At 37.9% G+C, this 20,608-nt stretch overlaps 2 protein-coding genes across 3 annotated transcripts; both read right to left on the minus strand.

The window, feature by feature from the left end:
- Positions 1-2,346: 2,346 nt before the first annotated feature.
- LOC126625794 (laccase-15-like) lies at positions 2,347-5,208 on the minus strand. Its single transcript, XM_050294878.1, has 5 exons — positions 5,069-5,208; positions 4,529-4,680; positions 4,210-4,454; positions 2,923-3,993; positions 2,347-2,745 (listed from the first exon to the last, which is right to left on the minus strand). The coding sequence occupies exons 1-5, from the start codon at positions 5,183-5,185 to the stop codon at positions 2,615-2,617; spliced, it is 1,716 nt and encodes a 571-aa protein (XP_050150835.1). The 5' UTR covers positions 5,186-5,208; the 3' UTR covers positions 2,347-2,614.
- An 11,991-nt stretch (positions 5,209-17,199) lies between these two features.
- LOC126625846 (ERAD-associated E3 ubiquitin-protein ligase HRD1B-like) lies at positions 17,200-18,874 on the minus strand. Of its 2 annotated transcripts, none has more exons than XM_050294963.1 (4): positions 18,471-18,874; positions 18,283-18,377; positions 17,419-17,557; positions 17,200-17,332 (listed from the first exon to the last, which is right to left on the minus strand). In XM_050294963.1, the coding sequence occupies exons 1-3, from the start codon at positions 18,512-18,514 to the stop codon at positions 17,457-17,459; spliced, it is 240 nt and encodes a 79-aa protein (XP_050150920.1). In that variant the 5' UTR covers positions 18,515-18,874; the 3' UTR covers positions 17,200-17,332; positions 17,419-17,456. The 2 variants fall into 2 exon arrangements, with proteins under 2 accessions (XP_050150920.1, XP_050150912.1); XM_050294955.1 differs by having other exon boundaries at positions 17,424-17,557; positions 18,471-18,867.
- Positions 18,875-20,608: the final 1,734 nt, after the last annotated feature.

The raw sequence follows: 20,608 nt of genomic DNA on the forward strand, positions 1-20,608 counted from the left end.
TCTACTTCGGGTCGAAGCATCTGGGTTGAAAGAAGTCTCATGTTGATTAATGTTTTGATGATTAACTCGCTCCTCATCAAGGATACCCATGTCGAAGGAAGGTGACCCTCCGTGTTGGGGGGCACCCAGATGATGATTGATGTCCACAGGGGCAACGAGCTAGCGTGTTTGAGTACGCCTAGTTTCTTGGAGCGTCTCAAAGAGCTTCTCATACTGCTCCTAGAGGATCTTATTCTTCATTGCTATCTTATTGTTCTAAGCTTCTAGCTCATCGACTTTAGCTTGAAGAGCAACCCTCTTTCCTTCATTCTTTCGTTGTTTCGCACTAGGTGCAATATGGGTGTCATTCTGTGTGATGTGGCTTCCTTCGCTCCTCATGTTGGAAAGGGATGCCTGGTTAAAAGAAAGTGTACGAATGGTGGAAACCAGCTTGGCAAAGCTGAAGAGAGTGGGAATAAGTGTAGTTCCCACAGACGGCGCCAAATGTTGATGCACAAAATCAGTGGGGACTTTGGTACAACAGAAAATGTTAAGTTTGTGACCTTCGCTAGATTGCTCCGATCACTAGTGTGGATAAGTATGTAAATGGATAGAGACAGGGAAGCAAACACAAGATGTACATGGTTCATCCAGATTGGCTACGTCCACGGAGTGTTGGAGTTCTCATTAATTGTGAAGGGTTTACACAAGTACATAGGTTCAAGCTCTCCTTTAGTGAGTACTAGTGAATGATTTAGTACAAATGACATTAGGAAATATTGTGAGAGAATGATCTCTATTTATAGAAGAGAGTTTCTAGTTTCATTCTGACATTGACACGTGTCGTGTTGTGATTGTCTTCTGATGTTGACACGTGTCACACTATGATTGGCTTCTGATGTCGACACGTGTCACACTGTGATTAGCCTCCTAGTTGGAGGGAAACTCTTCTGGGTCCTTAACGGTATAATGTTGACCGGTGTAAAAGTTTCGGGATTGGTCAAGTAAGATACAAACAGAGTCTTTTAACTTAAGATGCCAATGCTGTCAAAAGCGTTTTTAGTTATTTGAAAGTGCTTTAAGTTATTCTATAAGCAGTTTGTGGAAATTGAAGTTTGAATTGATTTGCATACCCAATATGATTGGAAATTTTGCGTGTGGCTTGGGAAAAGGGTAAGTGGCTCCCTTCTTGGGGTATATGACTATAGCATCGTGGATGGTGGCACGATCCCCTCGCTGTGAGCATGCCACCATAGAGTCTCCTCCTCTAAAGAAAATATAATGGTTTGGGTAAACCTGGTGACACGCCCCAATCGTGATATCCCCAAATATCAGGGTAGGCACGTGCTTGCCAAACTGTAACACTTCCGACAGAACTGCGGGCGTATACTGGCCAACAAATTCACAGGACTCAGACGCTGCAGTTATGATGGCATTGCAAAAACAAACCAGGCATATAATTATTACCATAAGAAAACTGGTAGATGCTACATCAAACACATAAAAGTCTTTCCGGTAAAGCTCATTCTAGGCATGTACGTAAATGAGATCGTCCCTCTTGCCCTTGCAATGGGATCTTGTCCGACTACATTCATCACTCTGATGGGAAGAGTGCATTGCCTTGGCATGCATTTCCTTTTAAAGGTAGCCTCAGAATCTGCAGCTGCTCGTGCTTATATGCATTCTTCAGTTGACTCGTTGAAACCGATTATGCTTCATGGAAATGTCAACTCTTCCAACATACTTTTAACTGATTGTTTTGTGGCCAATGTCTCTGGTTTTGGTCCTTCGAGGTTGGTCCAGGTCCCTAGTAATGAATCCAGATGAACACATTGGTGCAGCAAACACTTGGTTACCTAGACCCTGAATATATCTGTACAGGCCAGTTGACAGATAAGAGCAATGTTTATAGCTTTGGAATCGTATTGCTGGGGCTTCTAACTGGGGAGATGCCGTTGGCCTTTTAACAGACCAGAAAATCAAAGAATCATAACATCCCATTTCGTTTCTTCTGTAGAACAAAATGACATCTTTCAGATCGTTGTGGCACAACTTGTAAACGAGGGAAACAGAGAGCAACTCAGAGCAGTTGCGGAGCTTGCAAAGAGTTGCATCAAGTTGAGTAGTGCCGAAGGGCCTGCGATGGAAGAAGCGGCAATAGAATTGAGGAGGTTGTGTGGCGGCACACATTATCCTAAGCCGGTTAGTTCACGTCGACAATTATTAAGCGAGAATCCACTGTAGGGGAAGGGAAGCCTTGACTAATAGTATATCTTTGACTAATGATCTAACGGTTAGAACTTCAGAGTATAGAACTAGAAAATCCCTACGAGTTGTTTTAAATAATCCATTGCAGTTGAACCAATCTTTAAAATAAGGCCAATAATTTTAGTACTAATCAACGTGCATTGATCATCATATTTCTTTGATGGAAACTTTTCCACGTGTTCTTGAGTCGTGACGGCCACCAAATTGGTGACAATACAAAGCCAGGTGAATTTTTATGACATATGTATCCTGGCCACGGCCAGTCCAAATAGTTGCTAGTATAAAATGGTATTAGAAGGGACGAACTACATGCTGTCCCAATTATTGCCATGAACATAGAACCAGGTCGAAAGCTTTATAAAAATTGTTAGCATGGAGGCATTCCTTGTGGCGGAGGTAAAATCTGCGCTTGTAGGCCCTTTCCATTTTTCACTATGAACGTCATGTCCATGCCCCATGACATATGTCGATCCAGATGACAGTGCATAAACCAAACGCCTACATACAACGACAAGAACAAGAACAATTTATCATGAGCTAATTATCATTCATTAATGTAACCAATTAGGGGGCTTAACTAAAATTGGAAACTGAAAACTGATATTGTTATTATAAAACGGCCCCTTATATAAAATATTTAATTAGAGATGATGAGCATCTTCATTAATTACGTACCAGGATTGTCTGCCTTGAATCTAATGGTAGTCCAACCATTTACAGGGACAGCGATGGTGTTCTGAAGAGGAGGATCGACAAGATTATACGTCAAAGGGTCCTTGTCCTTGTCAAAATTCCCAAGCCCCCATCCCACAACGTAGAAACTGAATCCATGGAGATGCATCGGATGATCATCTCCTGCCACCAAATTTGTCCCCTGAAACACAATCTCCACCGTTGAGTTGTACTCCAGTATCTTCACCTCCGTCCCTTGCTTCGGCGTCTGTAGGTACAAAGGCAAGTCCTGAGCTGTAAAATTAAACAGCAACGGCGGGGAATTTGGAAAGCGACTTCCAAATGCCCCATTGACATGGTAATAGTAAGCTTGCAATATGTCAATGGTGGGGCTGACAAAGCTAATGTTGTTGATACTGGTAGCTAAACGTGTTCCATTAGGCCCAGCACATGAATTATTCGGGCAGGGTAGTGAGTTGATGGATAGTGTAAAGAACAAATGAGTTGTTATCTTGTGTGGCACGTCAATGGGGTGTTTTTTATCAGCCAAGCTTTTGAGTTTACCGGTAAAGTGAACTGATGCGTTGGTGTTGTTATGGGAAGGAATATTAGGCAAAGAAGTAGGGGATGAATTAGAATTTCCATGGTATCGTAGTATGGCAGTGGTGGTTGTGTTGTCGTAGGCAATCCCAGCCCCGCCAACGTAGGCTTTAGCAGCAATGTAGTAGTTATTGGGGCTTTGGTCGGCATTTAACAAGAGGTCAATGGTTTGGCCGGGAGATATGGTCACATAATCTGTTGAAAATGGCTTGGTGTAGCTAGCATCTGAGCCTACAACTGTGACGTTGTGATTGGCAATGGCGAAAAACATCATCTCTTGCACGGCGGAGTTGATTAGTCTGAGTAGGTAGGTTTTGCCGTAATCAACTATGAGCTTGAATGTGTCTGGTTTTGAGCAAGGATAGAGATCGCCGGGTTGACCATTGATGAGGAAAGCACTTGAATTATTAGGGTCCCCTCCGCTTTGAATCGTTTCATTGTAAAGTTGTCCGATATCTTCCTTCCACCACTCTCCTACAATTTTCGAATCAATGGTTCGCAGAAAAATTAGGATCGTAATTTGGAAATGTTTCTATAGAAATCACTAATGTTCATAAGCTCTTTTACGAGAAATCCTTCCATTAGAACACATCGAAATTTTAATGGAAATTCAAGTAGAAAATGCCCGAAAAAACCCTTTGACTTTATATAAGCGGTTTATGGGAATGAAGTTTGAATTCATTTGCATACCCAAGATGATTGGAAATTCTGCGTGAGGTTTGGGAAAAGGGTAAGTGGCTCCCTTCTTGGGGTATATGACTATAGCACCGTGGACGGTGGCTCGATCCCACTCGCTGTGAGCATGCCACCATAGAGTCCCTTCCTCTGAGGAAAATATAATGGTTTGGGTAAACCTGGCTCCTGGTTGAATAGGACATTGCGTGATGTAATCAGGACCGTCCGACCATGGATTCCTCGGTTGCTTAACTCCATGCCTGAAATATAGATGGATATCATGAATTTAGGTAAAATTCTGAAGAGATTACATGCGATAAAGTTGATTAATTACCAGTGGATGGTAATGTTACGATTGCCCTTGTTATAGACATCCACTACAACAATATCTCCGGCATGAGCATACAACGTTGGGCCTGGAAACTGACCGTTTACAGTCAAGATGTTCTTTGTGCTACACAGTCGTTTATATGGAGTTTCTTCCACCTAAAATTGATTATTGCAAACAAACAGAAGATATGAGTTCATCAATATTTTTGAAATCAGCATACACGATCAGCAGTTATAAAGTGTATATATACACACACCATGGATGTGTATATATGCATTTTAAGTTAATATATTATAGCCGAAAAATGCTAGTAGATCATGTTTTTAAATCATATTTTGTTGACTACATGATGTGACAGTTGATTATGGAATTATTTTTTTAGTGCTTTGAAGAAGGAATCTAGCAATTTACTGTCATATTATGTGGTTTATAAAGTATGATTTAAGTAAATGATCTCTCTAACAACATGCATGATGCATGCAATTCATACATATGCATCAGAATTCAGAACTGAACTGCATCGAAAGGAAATGGGCTAATTACCACAAAAGTGTAACGAGGAGGCGACGCTTGGCAACGGAAGATGCCAACAGTACACAATAACAAGCCAACTACAAGTTTCAAGCTAATTAAAATCTTCATGCTGATCGACGACGACATTTATGATTCGTTTCCTATGTCTGCAGAAGATGTAGTTCGCATGATGAGTCGAGGATGGATGTGTGTATATATATATAGAGAGAAAGAGAGAGAGAGAGAGAGAAGCACAGGAGCCGATTATACGTAATCGAAAATTAATCAATTTACTGGTGAAAGTTACAGCTAACAGTGGAAGTAAGAAGTGTTCATGAACCACAGAGGCGGCTTTGGGAAGCCAAAAGTGCACCGAATTTAGAGGGCCCTAAAAAAATTTATATCTAATATTTATGTGTAATAATGTTTATAATTTTTTTTTTCTAAATGTAAAAATTTGGAGTGACAGTAACTACACCATAAAATTCAAAGTTAGAGTTTTTAAAGGTTTTTTTTTTGTTTGTTTAAAATTGAACTGCTCTTGAATATTTTTTAAAGGTTATGCTTGTAGCTCTTTTTACTTACTATTTAATGATATATGTAAATTTATAATCAGTGAGATATAAAGTTTGTTTTGATTTAAGTTATTGTTTTTTAGCATCAATACATTGTCCTATTTTTATTTTTTTTCCGAAAAACTATCTTAAGGAGGGGTGACTATTTTATGAATTTCGCACAAGACTCCCGAAATCTCAAATACAACCGTGATAAAACACGTGTTCTTAATATCTTTACTATAGGATAAATCAACGAATTCTCCCATACTTTTTCTTTTCATGCGGTCACAGATTATTTTTACTAATTAATTAACATTATGTTGATTAATTAAGCTTGGAATATTATAATATTTAATTACCCTATCTTAATTTGAAATTTGTATGTCAGCTTAAATATGTCAGCCAGCCATACATTCCAGATGTTGAGAAAGCTGATCAAGATCGACGTGCACAAGCCCAGACGGCCTAGAGCCATTGGAGGACTAAAAGGTTAGGCTTGGGTAAATATACCTAATCCATCATAAGAGCAAGATCCATCTGATGTCAGAAATGATCATATATTAGTATTTCATACCTAACAAATTTATTAGGACATGACGCTATTTTAAAGTGAGATTCTTCATAAGTACCCTGTCATTTTATGTTTTTGGTAAAATGCTTTATAATATTGACACGGAAATAAACGTTAAACTGTAAAGTAACAAAGAGTCTACAAAGAGTTTTATTTTAAGATAATTTTCTTAGCATTTCTATCATGATCAATTTGGTTCATTTAATTTACTATATAACCTCTATGTGGTTGAGCAATTACCTTGTACTACTGGTCCTACCCTGGAATAATCAACCAAGCAAAAAGGGAATGAAGAAGCAAGTTGGAATTTCACAGTTACTTTAATGACCTGCCCCTGTCCTGTCCTCCATTCCGTGTCTTTGAATATTACCTTTGTATTATTTTAATTAATTAGACCCAACCATCCTAACCTAGGACAATTTACTTTGCTTCTACTCTTATATTTCTGGTGCTTAGAGATTCAGAAAATTAGCTTAACACTCAATGAATATATAAATCCAAATTAAACCTGATAACGAAATTTGAGCAATTTTTTTTAAAACTTTATTATCATTACTAAGACCATCTCAAACCCTTGGGCTAAAAGCCAAATTTTTTAGTCCGGAGAATTTGGCTTTTAGCCCAGAAACATCTTTTCTGCTCCAACCCTTCTGTCTTAAAATTTTAGCCCGGAATTATTAAAGAATGAACTTAGGCTAATTTTTTTCTTAAATCAATTTAAAAAAATAAATAAATATGTAGATTATTGTAAATTAATTTTATGAAAATTTTAATCTAAAAAAATTTAAATTCCGATAAACATTTGACATTTAGCCCGGGGGGAAAGCTGGGGGGAATTTGGCTCAGAAATAACATTTGGCATTTAGCCTAAAATTTTAGCATGGGTTGGAGAGTGTTTGGGGGTAATTTGGCTTTTAGCCCAGGTTTGGAGATGGTTAGACCATCTCCAATGGTGGCTTATAACCTAAATTTTCTCATTCCCCCCCCCCCCAAATCCACTCCAACCCAAAACCTAAACCAAACCTAAAACCTAAAACTTAAAATGAAGGTAAATATAGGTCACAAATTTAGCCCACAAAAGCTGCTGGGACCCACAGATGAGAGTGAAAAGTGGGCATTGTCCTGTAGCCAATGACTACTTTTCTTCATCGGGTGGTGGTGGTAATTGGACCGTTGGTTAATCCAACGGTCCACATTCAATTTTTTTGTTTGTTTTATATTTATATATTTATTGAATCCAACGGCTTAAATCGAATATAATCAAATCTAACGGTAAAAAAAAGATCTAACAGTCCAAATTTAAATCCAATGGCTAGAATAATCTTACAATTTATCGGAATTTAAATATTTTCTTCCAACGGCTAGAATAATTTTTTTTTTAAGTTTATGTGGTTTATCATGATTTTCATGTATTGATTTAGTGATTTTTCAAAATTTATTGGAATTTAAATATTTTTAGATTAAAATGTTCATAAAATTAATTCAGGATAGTCTACATAATTTTTTTTTAAAGTTAATTTAAAAAAAATTAGCCTTAATTCATTTTTTGATAATCTAGGGCTAAAATTTTAGGCCAAAAGAGTTGGAGTAGAAAAACTGTTTCTGGGCTAAATATTTTTAGGTTTTAGGTCAGGATTGGAGATGGTCTAAGACCATCTCCAACCCTGGGCTAAAAGCCAAATTACCCCCCAAATTACCCCCCCCCCAAGCACTCTCCAACCCATGTTAAAATTTTAGGCTAAATGCCAAATGCTATTTCTGGGCCAAATACCCCCCAGCTTTCCCCCCGGGCTAAATGTCAAATGTTTATCGGAATTTAATTTTTTTTAGATTAAAATGTTTATAAAATTAATTTACAATAATCTACATATTTATTTAAAAAAAAAATTGATTTAAGAAAAAAATTAGCCTAAGTTCATTCTTTAATAATTCCGGGCTAAAATTTTAGGACAGAAGGGTTGGAGCAGAAAAGATGTTTATGGGCTAAAAGCTAAATTTTCCGGGCTAAAAGACCATCTCCAACCATTGGGCTAAAAGCCAAATTTTTTAGCCCGGAAAATTTAGCTTTTAGCCCAGAAACATCTTTTCTGCTCCAACCCTTCTGCCCTAAAATTTTAGCCTGGAATTATTAAAGAATGAACTTAGGCTAATTTTTTTCTTAAATCAATTTTTTTTTTAAATAAATATGTAGATTATTGTAAATTAATTTTATGAACATTTTAATCTAAAAAAAATTAAATTCCGATAAACATTTCGCATTTAGCCCGGGGGTAAAGCTGGGGGGTATTTGGCCCAGAAATAGCATTTGGCATTTATCCTAAAATTTTAGCATGGGTTGGAGAGTGTTTGGGGGGGTAATTTGGCTTTTAGCCCAGGGTTGGAGATGGTCTAAGGGGAGAAAGAGATTCCAAAATTATTACAATAATATAGAGAATAAAATAGTTTCAAATTCAGAATTCATGAATAAAATCTCAACATCCTATCTATTAGAATCTTTTGACCACATGCAATTTGACACAACGCAGATTGCAGCATGTTAAAGCCGAAAAGGTTTCGGCCTCAATGAGGTTATGATTGATTGGGGTTTTGCATCCTTTTAGTTAATTGAAAACTAACTAAAACACACTCAAAGGTTTCATTTTAATCATAAGGACAAAACAATTCAATAATACCCAAAATGGGCATGTAAAAGAAGACAAGGGAAATAGTATTTTAAGAGAAAAAACATTTCAGGGATATCACATGCAAAAGTTAGGCACCAAGAGACAAACCATGCAAAAGAAGACAAACAAGTTCACATGCATCATGCCACGTTTCAAAAACAGTGCTGATAATTTTAGCAACAGTAGAAACATAATGACAAATGACAAGTACCAAAGAAGTGTCCACATCATTTATTTATAATTTTAATATCATTGTATCCTGATTCAGACTATATAAGTGAAGTTTCATTCATTGTAAAGACACACCTCCACCACTCAACATTTGAACACCTTACTCTCACACCATCTTCATAATCTCAAGCATTTGTAGCCTTCATAGCATCCTTATAAACACTTCCTTGTAATCATTTTCTTGTAAACAACTATGTCTGTAAACATTCCATATATCAATAAAAGTTTAAGTGTACATATTCAAGCAATCTCCAAGTCTTAAGTAAGTTTTCTTTTCCTTCTTTAGTGTGTTTGTTTAATTAGACTTCTAGTCCAATACAGGGAAACACTATTGTGGTTATATTATTAACCTGCTAAACTGACGATCATACTTTGTTTGAGCACTCTGTTATAGTTGAATGATTGCCATACAAATAACTGAACATTAACCAGGGTACCTCTGAGTTCAGCCCTATCTCCTCACATAGGTGGACTCATTCATACAAAAATATTTTAAAATTTAGGGGGATCCAAATGTATGCCTTAGATGAGTTTGAAGATTTTAGATATGATATGGTATTAGTCGCAGAGGAAGAAGAGATATATATTTACAACAAGACAAAGATCAGTCATCAGCCTTATTGGAAGTCTCAAAATTTCAAAGAAGAAACAACAAAAATGTACTACAAGGTGAAAGAAGATAAAGAAAGAGATGCAGAGTTAGTAGAGGGCGATGAACAGTACTGGAATAATTTGACAGAAGAAGAGCTGTATAACATCGACAACTTGATGGAAGCTTGAAGAGCTAGTTGTAAATTAGCATAAGTTTAATAGCATAATGTAAAATAATGTATTCCCAGACAGAAATGCCAACATCATTGTGGACCCCGCTGTAATGGCATAAGAGTAAATAAAGAAAAGAACATGATCCATTATGAACTTTTTATACACAAAATATTTTTTTGATTAAGAATGAATAGTGCCAAGCCATTTTCGTTAGAACTTGCTTTAGTTAATTGTGATGTGGGCTTTGGGATCAACCCAAACAAAAATAATAACAAGGGAAGGTCAACTTTGGCGGGTAAGCAATTAGGTAACGAATCAACCAAACACAATACCCACTTTACAGGCTTCTGTCCAATGTTTATATGAACTTATGAGACATCAAAGATCAATAAGGTTAAAGGACACCCGACATTCCGCCTTGGAAAAGAGATTCTTTTTAACAAATATTTCATAGTTTTAGTAACGTCACTTAACCAACAAATATCTCCCACATATTTAAAAAGTGAACAACACATCTCATAAATACTTTCTAAGTAACGAAATAGTTGAAGGAGAGAACCGTGATGAAGGCTGGCTCTTGCATATTAAAGGATTTTATGTAAGGTTATGAATAACAATGAATGATGTATTGGATTACTTATGTTGTAGGTCACTTGTTTATTGAGTTGTTAACAACTTAAGTAATCTGATAGTCCTGATGAAATAAGGATTATGGAGTCTTATCCTTTGCAATTGACCTAAAGAAATATGATGGATTTCACTACAAAGATATAGTATCATGGTGGGACATAAACACTTAAGTGATAGGGTTTGACTTTCACAACCAATAATAGGCTGGCTGTGATTAAACCCCATCTTCATGACGTCCACAATCTGAAACAGATGAAGAAGCTGCAACACTCTTTCCTTTGCCATCCAAAGAAGCCCTTGTTGGACCCATGTCCACACTTTCCTTTTGTTTTGGTTTCTGTAAAGCTTGGAGCTGATTCTGCAGGATCTGTATAAGAAAAGCAGTTACTAAGAAGAGAAAACGAGGGTAACTACCACAAATCACAACAGAAGTTATTCATCGTCTCTTTAATACCTCTATCTGGTGCTGAAGAAACTTTTTCTGGGCCTCCAGCTGAGAAGCTGTCAGATTTGGATCACTGCCCGACCTCTCCCCATAGGCCACGTTGGCTCCAGGGACAAACATATAAGGTGGAAACTGAGAGAAAGACAAGTTTGTGTAAGACTTAAGAATACTCAAGAGTTCACTTCAATTGCATGCCTTTTCAATGAAATGCTGCATGTATTTATATTCCACTTCAGATTACATCAGGGAATGAAATCCCTATTTACAAGGCTATTAAAATTTCAAAAATTACAATAGAATATACAAAGGAAACATATCACAGAAACAACAAACATTTAAAGGAGTTGTAACCTAAGCTAACTCTTCGTAGATAAGAGTTTAGGTTGATTACAACCTCCTAAAGTCACGGGAACAAGAATCAAACACTGACTTGGTCTAACATCCCCCCCCCCCCGGGGCAAGCTGACAAGCAGAGGAACAACTGGAAGCTTGGAAACAAGAAGCTTGAACCGTGCTGATGACAAACCTTTTGTGAACAAATCAGCAACCAGATCTTGAGAACATAGAAATTAACAAGTAACTCACGTCGAACCACATTCTCTCGAACATAATGATAATCAACCTCCAAGTGTTTTGTCCGTGAGCGAAACACGAGATTAAAAGCTAGGGCAATGGAGGAAATATTGTCGCACCAGATTGTTGGTATGTCAAGATGCAAGTGTAAGTCTCGGAATAGAGACCTGAGCCATGAAAGTTCTTCAGCTGTGTAAGCAAGCTGTCTATATTCAGCTTCTAAACTCAATCTACTAACCGTCTTCTGTAGCTGTGTAAGCAAGCTGTCTATATTCAGGATTTCTAGCATAATCAACTTCGGAATAAGCCGTGAGATGTGCAGTACCATGATTATAGACAAGACCATGATTGTATGTGGCCTTAACATAGCGAAGAATCCTCTTGACTGCCATCCAATGTGTATTCTTTAGAGAGTGCATGAACTGGCATACCTGGTTCATAGCGTAGGAAATGTCTGGTTTTGTGATTGTCAAATACTGAAGTGCACCCATAATGCTTCGGTACATCTCTGGATTGTCGTGTGGCTCACCATCATAAGCACTAAGCTTGTGACCACAAGGAAATGGAGTAAAAATCGGTTTGGCATCCAAAAAGTTTGTAAGTTTTAGCAAATCCAAAGCATACTTTTCCTGATTGAGATGTGTTTGTACCATATTTGACCAATCCCGAAACTACTGAGCACCGGTCAACGTTATATTGTCAAGAACCCAGAAGAGTTTCCTTCTAACCAGGAGGCCAATAACAGCGCGACACGTGTCGACATCAGAAGCCAATCATAGCGCGACACGTGTCAACATCATAAGCCAATCATAACACGACATATGTCATTGTCAGAATGAAACTAGAAACTCTCTTCATAAATAGAGATCATTCTCTCACAATATTTCCTAATGTCATTTGTACTAAATCATTCACTTGTACTCACTAAAGGAGAACTTGAACCTATGTACTTGTGTAAACCCTTCACAATTAATGAGAACTCCTTTACTCCGTGGACGTAGCCAATTTGGGTGAACCACGTAGATCTTGTGTTTGCTTCCTTGTCTCTATCCATTTACATACTTATCCACACTAGTGACTAGAGTAATCCAGCGAAGGTCACAAACTTAACACTTTTTGTTGTACCAAAGTCCTCACTGATTTTGTGCATCAACAAGATGCATTTGTTGACCACAGTAATTAACTTCAAGCACCAGAAAGTAATGAAGAGGACCCAAGTCCTTCATTGAAAACAAAGTCCCCAATTTCTTGATCAAGGTGGACATTTGGCGAGGACTATTTCCTATCAACATGATGTCATCCACATAGATCAATAAAATCAAATAAACACCATGATGATTGAAAACAAATAAATTGTAATCACAAGTGGAAGCTTGAAACCCTAATTGAAGTAGAAACTCTGAAAAACGTTGGTACCATGCTCGTGGGGCTTGTTTCAAGCCATATATGCTTCGCTGCAATTTGCACACATGATTTGGATGCTGCTTATTAATGAATCCAGCAGGTTTTCGCAAATATACGTCCGCTTTTAGAAATCCATGCAAGAAAGCGTTATGTACATCCAATTGCCTTACATGCCATTTTTTTGAAACTGCTAAACTAAGGACAAGTCTTATGGTGATGTGCTTGACCACAGGACTAAAGGTCTCTGTGTAATCAATTCCAGGCTGTTTATGAAACCTATTGGCAACCAACTTGGCCTTGTGCCTTTTCATCGAGCCATCTGCCTTTTTTTTTTTTTATAATCTTAAACACTCATTTGTTTGGCAGAAAATTCATTTGGGGATGATAAGGAACATGTTTCCAAGTACCACGGTGTTGCAATGCATTAAAATCTTGAACCATGGTATCCATCCACGCTTGATGCTTGGTAGCTTGACTAAAACACGTCGTTTCAACATAAGAAAGATCAATAGAAACATGCAAGACATATTTAGGATTAGGCTTATGTATTCCAAACTGTGAACGAGTTGTCATTCGCTGCAGTGGCATATAGGGCTGAGTCAATTGTGTATCGTCATGATCTGAAGATGGCATAGGCTGATTTATGTTTGGTTTATTAACTACTGCTCGCTCATTTAAATTGGGATTAGTGGAGATAGGGTTAGGTATAGGTATAGTGACTAGCGGATTGGTAGGATGGGATAATATGGGATTTTGTGTAAGGTTATTCGAATCAGGAGTGGTAATGTTTGGTTAAGGTGAGGACACTACAATTTGAGTAGGGGTCAGCGAGTTGGTGGATGAAGTGGACATTAATATAGGAAATGTAAACAAAAGATTAGGAGATGTAACACTACCTGTGTGATCGACGTTTTCCAACAAAGATGTGAGTTCCTTAAATGGAAAAGAGTCCTCATCGAATAGGACATGGCGAGACAAATAAATTCGTCTTGTGGACAAGTCCAAATATGTGTACCCTTGATGGTTCAATGAGTAACCTAAAAACACACACAATTTTGACTGGGGTTGGAGTTTATTTTGTGCATAAGGCACTAGCCAAGGAAAACACTTACACCAAAATACCTTCAACATCTCATAATTTGGAGATTTGGCAAACAACTTCTCATATGGTGACTTATGTGATAAAACTCGAGTTGGTGGTCTTTTGATTAAATAAGTTGCCGCTGAACAAGTATCAAACCAATATTTGTTTGGAGTGTGAGAATGGGAAAGCATGACAATACCAGTTTCGACAATATGTCGATGTTTTCTTTTCGCAATACCATTTTGCTCAGGGTGTTTTGGACACGAAAACCTATGAGAAATTCCATATGTTGCAAGAAACTGTTGAAAAACATGACTCTTGTACTCTCATCCTTCATCACATTGAAGAGTTTTAATGGAAGTATTGAACATATTTTCCACTTTAGCTTTAAATTTGACAAATATTTCAAAGACTGAGAACACCAAACATCCGAATGTAAAATTTGCAAAGGAAATTCGGAAACAAACTCTGAAGCACTAAGTGGTAGTTTTGTACTTTTTCCTAATGGACACGACTGACAAAACATTACATCAGAAGTACCATGAACTGGTACTCGTTTATTTGAAATTAAATACTTGATAATAGACAACGCAAGATGACCAAGACGTGAATGCCATTTTTAAACCGAGACTTGAATGCCTACACACACTGAAATAGGGTAATTGAACTGTCCACCCCCAGAAAAAGGGTATAAGCCATTCTCACATCTCCCGTGGAAAAGCGTATTTCGGTTCTTGAGGCCTTTAACAAGAAAAAAAAAATGAGGAAAGATAAGTAAATAACAGTTGTTGTCTAGGGTATATCTATGGGCAGAAATAATATTTGTTGAGGCAGTGGGACATCTTAGAATATTTTTCAATTCAAATGAGTAAGACTGAGTTTGGATTTTATTTGAACCAAGATGAGATATAGAAAGGCTAGTATCATTACCTACACCACCAACATTCTCATTACCGTTATACTATTTTGGATTGACCAAATTCTGAATGTCTAGTGTCACATGAGCATTAGCACCCGTGTCCAGCAGCCATTGTCCATAATGTTGCTTGTTGATGGTGATTAGAGCTGTGGCCATAACAGTAAGCCGTTTTGCTGGAATTCGCCCTTCATATGTAACATTCATTCTATGGTAACAATCTAGGGCATGATGCCCTTGTTTTCCACATATTTGGCAGGTTAGTCTTTCTTCTGTAGAAGTAAATTTCTCACCGTTACAGGCAGAGTTTGGCCTTTGATTGTTGTTGCGAGAAAGGAACCCTCGCTGGTTGGCAGAACCACCACGACGTGCGGACGGTGACACACCGCATCCATTACCACAAAGTCGTCAACCATGACCTCTTGCAGTTACAAATGCATTCACATGAGTAGCCTCCACAATAGAAGCAGCTTACTCAGCTATTCTCCTCTCCGTTGTCACCAGGAGAGCCTCAAGTATAGGGTACGTGATTAGAGTGTCATGTGCCTGTGCAACATTCACAATCATTTCATAGGCAGGACCAAGATTGTTAAAGATGATCTAGACGAGCTCATCATCATTCACCGGATTGCCAGCTAAGGCAAGGTTGTCAAAAATCGAGTTCATTTGATCAAGATAATCAGCAATAGACATATCTCATTTCTTAGTTTGCATCTGTTCATTTCGAATAAACAAAATGCGATTTTGGGACAAAGAAGCATATTGTTGCTCGAGAGCCTCCCATGTATCACGAGAGGATCTCTTGCTTGCCATGACAGACAACACAGATGGCGTGAGGGAGCCATTTATCCAACTTAGTATCATTTGATCATGCTGCACCCAGGTTGTGTATGTGGGGTTGATTGCAACGGCACCAGGAAGCTGTTTGGGAGGGCATGCGATGGACCCATCGACATAACCCATAAGGTCACGACTCTTAAGGATTAGTAGGATTTTATCCAACCACAGATGATAGTTGGTTCGATCCAATTTTATGTTGACAATTGTAGTCATGGACAATAAGGGGTTCATGGGGGGATTGCTGGGTTGGGAATGGAATTGGTTGGGGTTGCAGCACCATTCAAGTTATTAGCCATTGGAAAAAAAAATTAGGATCTGTGTCGTTGGACTACTAGGGCTCGTATACCATGTAAGACTTAAGAATACTCAAGAGTTCACTTCAATTGCATGCCTTTTCAATGAGAGGCTGTATGTATTTATATTCCACTTCAAATTACATCAGGGAATACAAGGCTATTGAAAATTCAAAAATTACAACATAATATACAAAGGAAACATATCACAGAAACAACAAACATTTAAAGGAGTTGTAACCTAAGCTAACTCTTTGTAGATAAAAGTTTAGGTTGATTGCAACCTCCTGAAGTCACGGGAACATGAATCAAACACTGACTTGGTCTAACAGTTTGCAGGTCCACCAGGGGTTGCAAGCTGCGGTTGTGATTGTCCACTACAAGCTTCTCCACTAGATTCAGTATTAGAGGAGTCAACAACCATATGTCTTTGTGTTGTGATTGGCTCATATTTTGAGCTGGCAATAATGAAGTGACCCATGTGTTTTCGGTAGTGGATGATTTGTGCAATTGTGCATGCTTTGCATTTAGTGGAAAAATAATATGGTGCACTTTCGGATAAATAGTGGAAGACATGTTTGCTTGGGATTCTTTCCACCTTGTCCTTGTTTTGGTTTCCCATTGGAATGCCACATGAGTGGCTTTGAGTTTGACAAAAGGCAAAGTAGAAAGTAGGAGCATCATGATGCATCATGATTATGTTTGTAAAGGAAGGAAAGTTTTTTTTTTCTTTGTTTAAAGGCAGAAGCAGGGCATTAGAGAGAGGAGAGCATTCGGCTCTCTCCTGAGAAGGCATCAGAAAAACATCCAAGGTGGAGAGAGCATTTGGCTCTCCCATGGGAAAGGTTGAACATGGGTTGAGAGAAAATCAAGAGAGCTAGAGTGAAAAGTATTCTAGTGAAAGAACTTTTGGGGTAGAGTGAGGCTCTTGGGAAAATTCTATGTGTGGGTGTGCAAGGGATTCGGGATTGGGTTATGTTGATTTAACTCATGTGTACTTGTACTGTTATTCTCATAGTGAAGAGCAATATCTCTCCGGGGACATAGGCAGGATTTTTGCCGAACCTCGTAAATTTCTCGGTGTCTTTATTTCTTGTATTTTATTTTGTTCAACTGAGTGTGATTTGATGATGTTGTAATTTGAATCTCATTTCTGCACAAACGAACGGGCCAAGGCACAACACTTTGAACCTGAGGAAGTGCTGCATATTCAGGAGGCCTTCACACAAGAGGGCGTAGTTTGTATGGGTCTAGTATGCAGCATTCTATGCGGTGCAACATATCTAAATCATATGTATCAAGCACACACGCTCACAAGCAACCTAGGAACAAATTAAAATACAATGGAAACATGTGACCACTCCTCCAATAAAATGTAAACTAACACTTACGATAAAGGTGTCATTACCGTACTTGTCTGTTTGCAGAAGGATATACATGAGACTTCTAATATATCGATGCAGCAGTAGCAGCAGCTCGGAGCCTGGCTTCATATTGGCTCACACGATCACCCGCAACTCCACCATCCTGAGACGTTGTGCCTGTCCCTGTTCCCAATTAAAATCATCAGTCAACTCACCATAATTTTATACTGAACGGCAAAGCCTTATATTCCATCCTCAACCATCGCACAAACCCTAAAACAAAGTCTTTTATTCTAACTAGGAAACTAAATAATAATAAAATAACTTAGAAAATAAAGTCCTAATTAAACTATGAGAATCTGCCAAGTACTTGTCCAGCTACGTTTCAGCCTCAGATATCCTCCAAATCTGGCCCATAATATCTTGTTTTGAAGATTAGGACGTTTTGAACATATTTCCAGAAGGCCACGAACTCATCTGAGGTCACCTTGGACTCCAAAAACGCAATTCAAACCCAAAACATCATTATTTCAATACTGCGCATCACTCGTTTATTTTATTGCTAGAAAATCACCGTTAGGTAGAAAATTTTCAAATTTTGACACAATCAAGCCAAATGATTCATGAACGTCCTCCACTTGGAATTACTCCAAAATTCATCTATTTGACCACATTTTGCTCTAGAGGAAGTCAAAAGTCATATATTAGAAATACAATTCAAAGTATCAAAATTCTTCTAAAATATTAATTAAAATATACTAAGAATAAGGTTAAATATATAATATAAAATCGACTTATCAATGAGCATCTGACTGTGAACCCCTATATGTCCGCCAGCTGTACCTTTCCCACTGTCAGGAGGTACAACTAGGGCCCTGCAAGGAGGTCAGGTATGCTTTTGCTCTAACCATGATCGAAGGCAAGGCACATGAAAAAGGTGTCCACATAATAGTTTCTTGGCTGTTGTATCTCTTCACGGCAAATGATACAAGTTGCGTCACTTCTGCATATCCATCATCAACAACTAAGACTCCAATATGCAAAATTTGATGATTACAAAATAAAACACTTGAAACTAATGAGACCTTAAACTTACGCATTAAGTTCTTCATGCGTAGCATCTGGGAATTGATCATTCATGTTTGATGTGAGCTTTTGATAACGAATGTAATCAGCAATGTGAATCTTAAAGTTCCTAAATGTTTTATAGAGCGCATGTATTAAGTGCAGTGGCACACCATAGTACTTGGGATGGGACAAAACTTAACGTCAATCAAGATAGAATAACCTCAGCTTATGCATGTCAACAATCAAAAATCTCCACATGCCTAAAACTTAAATCGGTAGGATTTCGGCCCAACTATTGTCTCATATTCTAACATTTCATGTCCACAGCTTCTCCGCCACATGGGAGCCAAACATGTTGCAATCAACACAGATTGAGCCCAACACATTCTCAAAATTGTGTCATATTTAGCAAAAAATTGTGTATATGGCTACTTATCTAAACCAAAATATATCACGAAGAAGAAGCTGCGGACAAAGGAGATTTCTTCTTATCTTGTGTAAGTAGTGGACAAGGGAAGAAGATTCCTCTTGTTCCTAGATAGTTTTAGAAGAGTTTCGGGAGAGTTTCTCCTTAGCCTATAAATATGTGTGTATCCTTTGTAAGAACTCAGACTTGAATGGAAATCAGTTCTTTGTATTAACGTCTCTTGTTAATCCTTTTTTGAGTCATCTTTGCAGCGGTGACGCTTACTGTGATCATCTGTGTTTTCAACTATGTCTTGGGGTAAAATTCCTTACCCTCCTTTGTGTTAGTGCATAAGTGTTTTGCAAGAAATGAACATTGGTCCCTACAAATTTAAAGGCTTCGATTAAATGTGAGCTTTGGATCATAGTCCAAGTGTGCATTTCAGATTCATTTAGTTAAGTGACTGTTTTTTCCACATGTAACATCTCATAGGGTAGATTGTTTGAATTATTGGATTTTCTTTGATGTAACTGAGAGAGACTCTCATCTCTTTCCTCTCTCTTTGTAACGGTAATATGCTCATTACACTTAGTGTGTGAGCTGTGAATGGAATTCAACGATTGTTAGCACCTTCCTTTTCTCTCTGCCATTTTCGAGCAACCTGCAAATCTGCAGGACTCATCCTCACAGCCTCCATTGATAAACACTCAAGCTAAAACATACTCACTTTGTATAACAATTGAAAAAAATTAATATCAATTTCTTTTATGAGATAATAACGAATTTGTATGTATTGTTGGAATATAAGTGTGTGTGCTGTGTTTTTCTTATTGTTTCTAAGTTTAAATGTGAGCCATTGGATTATAGACCAATTGGACAGCTGAGATGTAATCTCAGTTTTAGTTTAACATATTGCCACTTGTATCTATCTTATAGGATAGATTACATGAAGGGTTGTGATTGTTTTGTGTGAATTCTCTTCTCTTCGGGTATATCCTTGCACATGACTTGTGTGCAGATTATGAATGAAGAAAAGCTTTGTTAGTTCGGGTTTTCTCTTTGAACGTTCTAGCTGCATTCATCTGTGTAGGAAGAGATCATTCTTTTTCTTCTTGATTTCATTTCTACAAAACAGGGTCATATTCCTGATTGCTAACATGGCCTCAGAGCCAGGTTCAATCGTTTAATCTGGGAGATTGAATCTGTGAAGAGATCTGTGTCTAACATGGTAGGATCTGGAGGAGGTGAGCTGAGAGCGCCGATCTTCACCGGCGAGAATTATGAATTCTGGAGTATAAGGATGAAAACCATTTTTAAGTCTTATGGACTATGGGAATTTGTGGAAAAAGGAATCGAGAGCTCAGATTCGAAGGGAGCTGATTCAGATCTGAAGATGAAGGAGAAAGAGGGCTCGACTGACGCTACATCTCTCACGGAGAAGCTCATGAAAAATGCCAAGGCGCTTGGGCTGATTCAGGGAGCAGTCTCGGATGAAATTTTTCCTCGGATCTCACACGAAGAAACTTCTAAGGGAGCCTGGGATATTCTGATGCAAGAATTTCATGGAGACAAACAGGTTAGAAGTGTTAAACTACAAGGTCTTCGTAGAGAATTTGAGTATACCAGAATGAGAGATGATGAATCAATTTCTGTTTATCTTACAAAATTATTCGATCTGATAAATCAAATGAGAAGTTATGGAGAAGAGCTATCTAGAGAGAGGATTGTGCAAAAATTATTAATTAGCTTACCTTCTGCGT

The sequence above is a fragment of the Malus sylvestris genome, chromosome 1, assembly GCF_916048215.2.
Source record: "Malus sylvestris chromosome 1, drMalSylv7.2, whole genome shotgun sequence".
In the NCBI taxonomy this organism is placed as follows: domain Eukaryota; kingdom Viridiplantae; phylum Streptophyta; class Magnoliopsida; order Rosales; family Rosaceae; genus Malus; species Malus sylvestris.

Coding starts and splice junctions, on each gene's coding strand:
- LOC126625794 (XM_050294878.1), bottom strand. CDS start 5,185: ATGTCGTCGTCGATCAGCATGAAGATTTTAATTAGCTTGAAACTTGTA. Junction 4,455..4,528: donor CGTAACATTACCATCCACTG/GTAATTAATCAA, acceptor TCTATATTTCAG/GCATGGAGTTAAGCAACCGA. Junction 2,746..2,922: donor ATTCAAGGCAGACAATCCTG/GTACGTAATTAA, acceptor CGTTGTATGTAG/GCGTTTGGTTTATGCACTGT.
- LOC126625846 (XM_050294963.1), bottom strand. CDS start 18,514: ATGAATGATCAATTCCCAGATGCTACGCATGAAGAACTTAATGC. Junction 18,378..18,470: donor ACGCATGAAGAACTTAATGC/GTAAGTTTAAGG, acceptor ATGGATATGCAG/AAGTGACGCAACTTGTATCA. Junction 17,558..18,282: donor GTGCCTTGCCTTCGATCATG/GTTAGAGCAAAA, acceptor AATTGGGAACAG/GGACAGGCACAACGTCTCAG.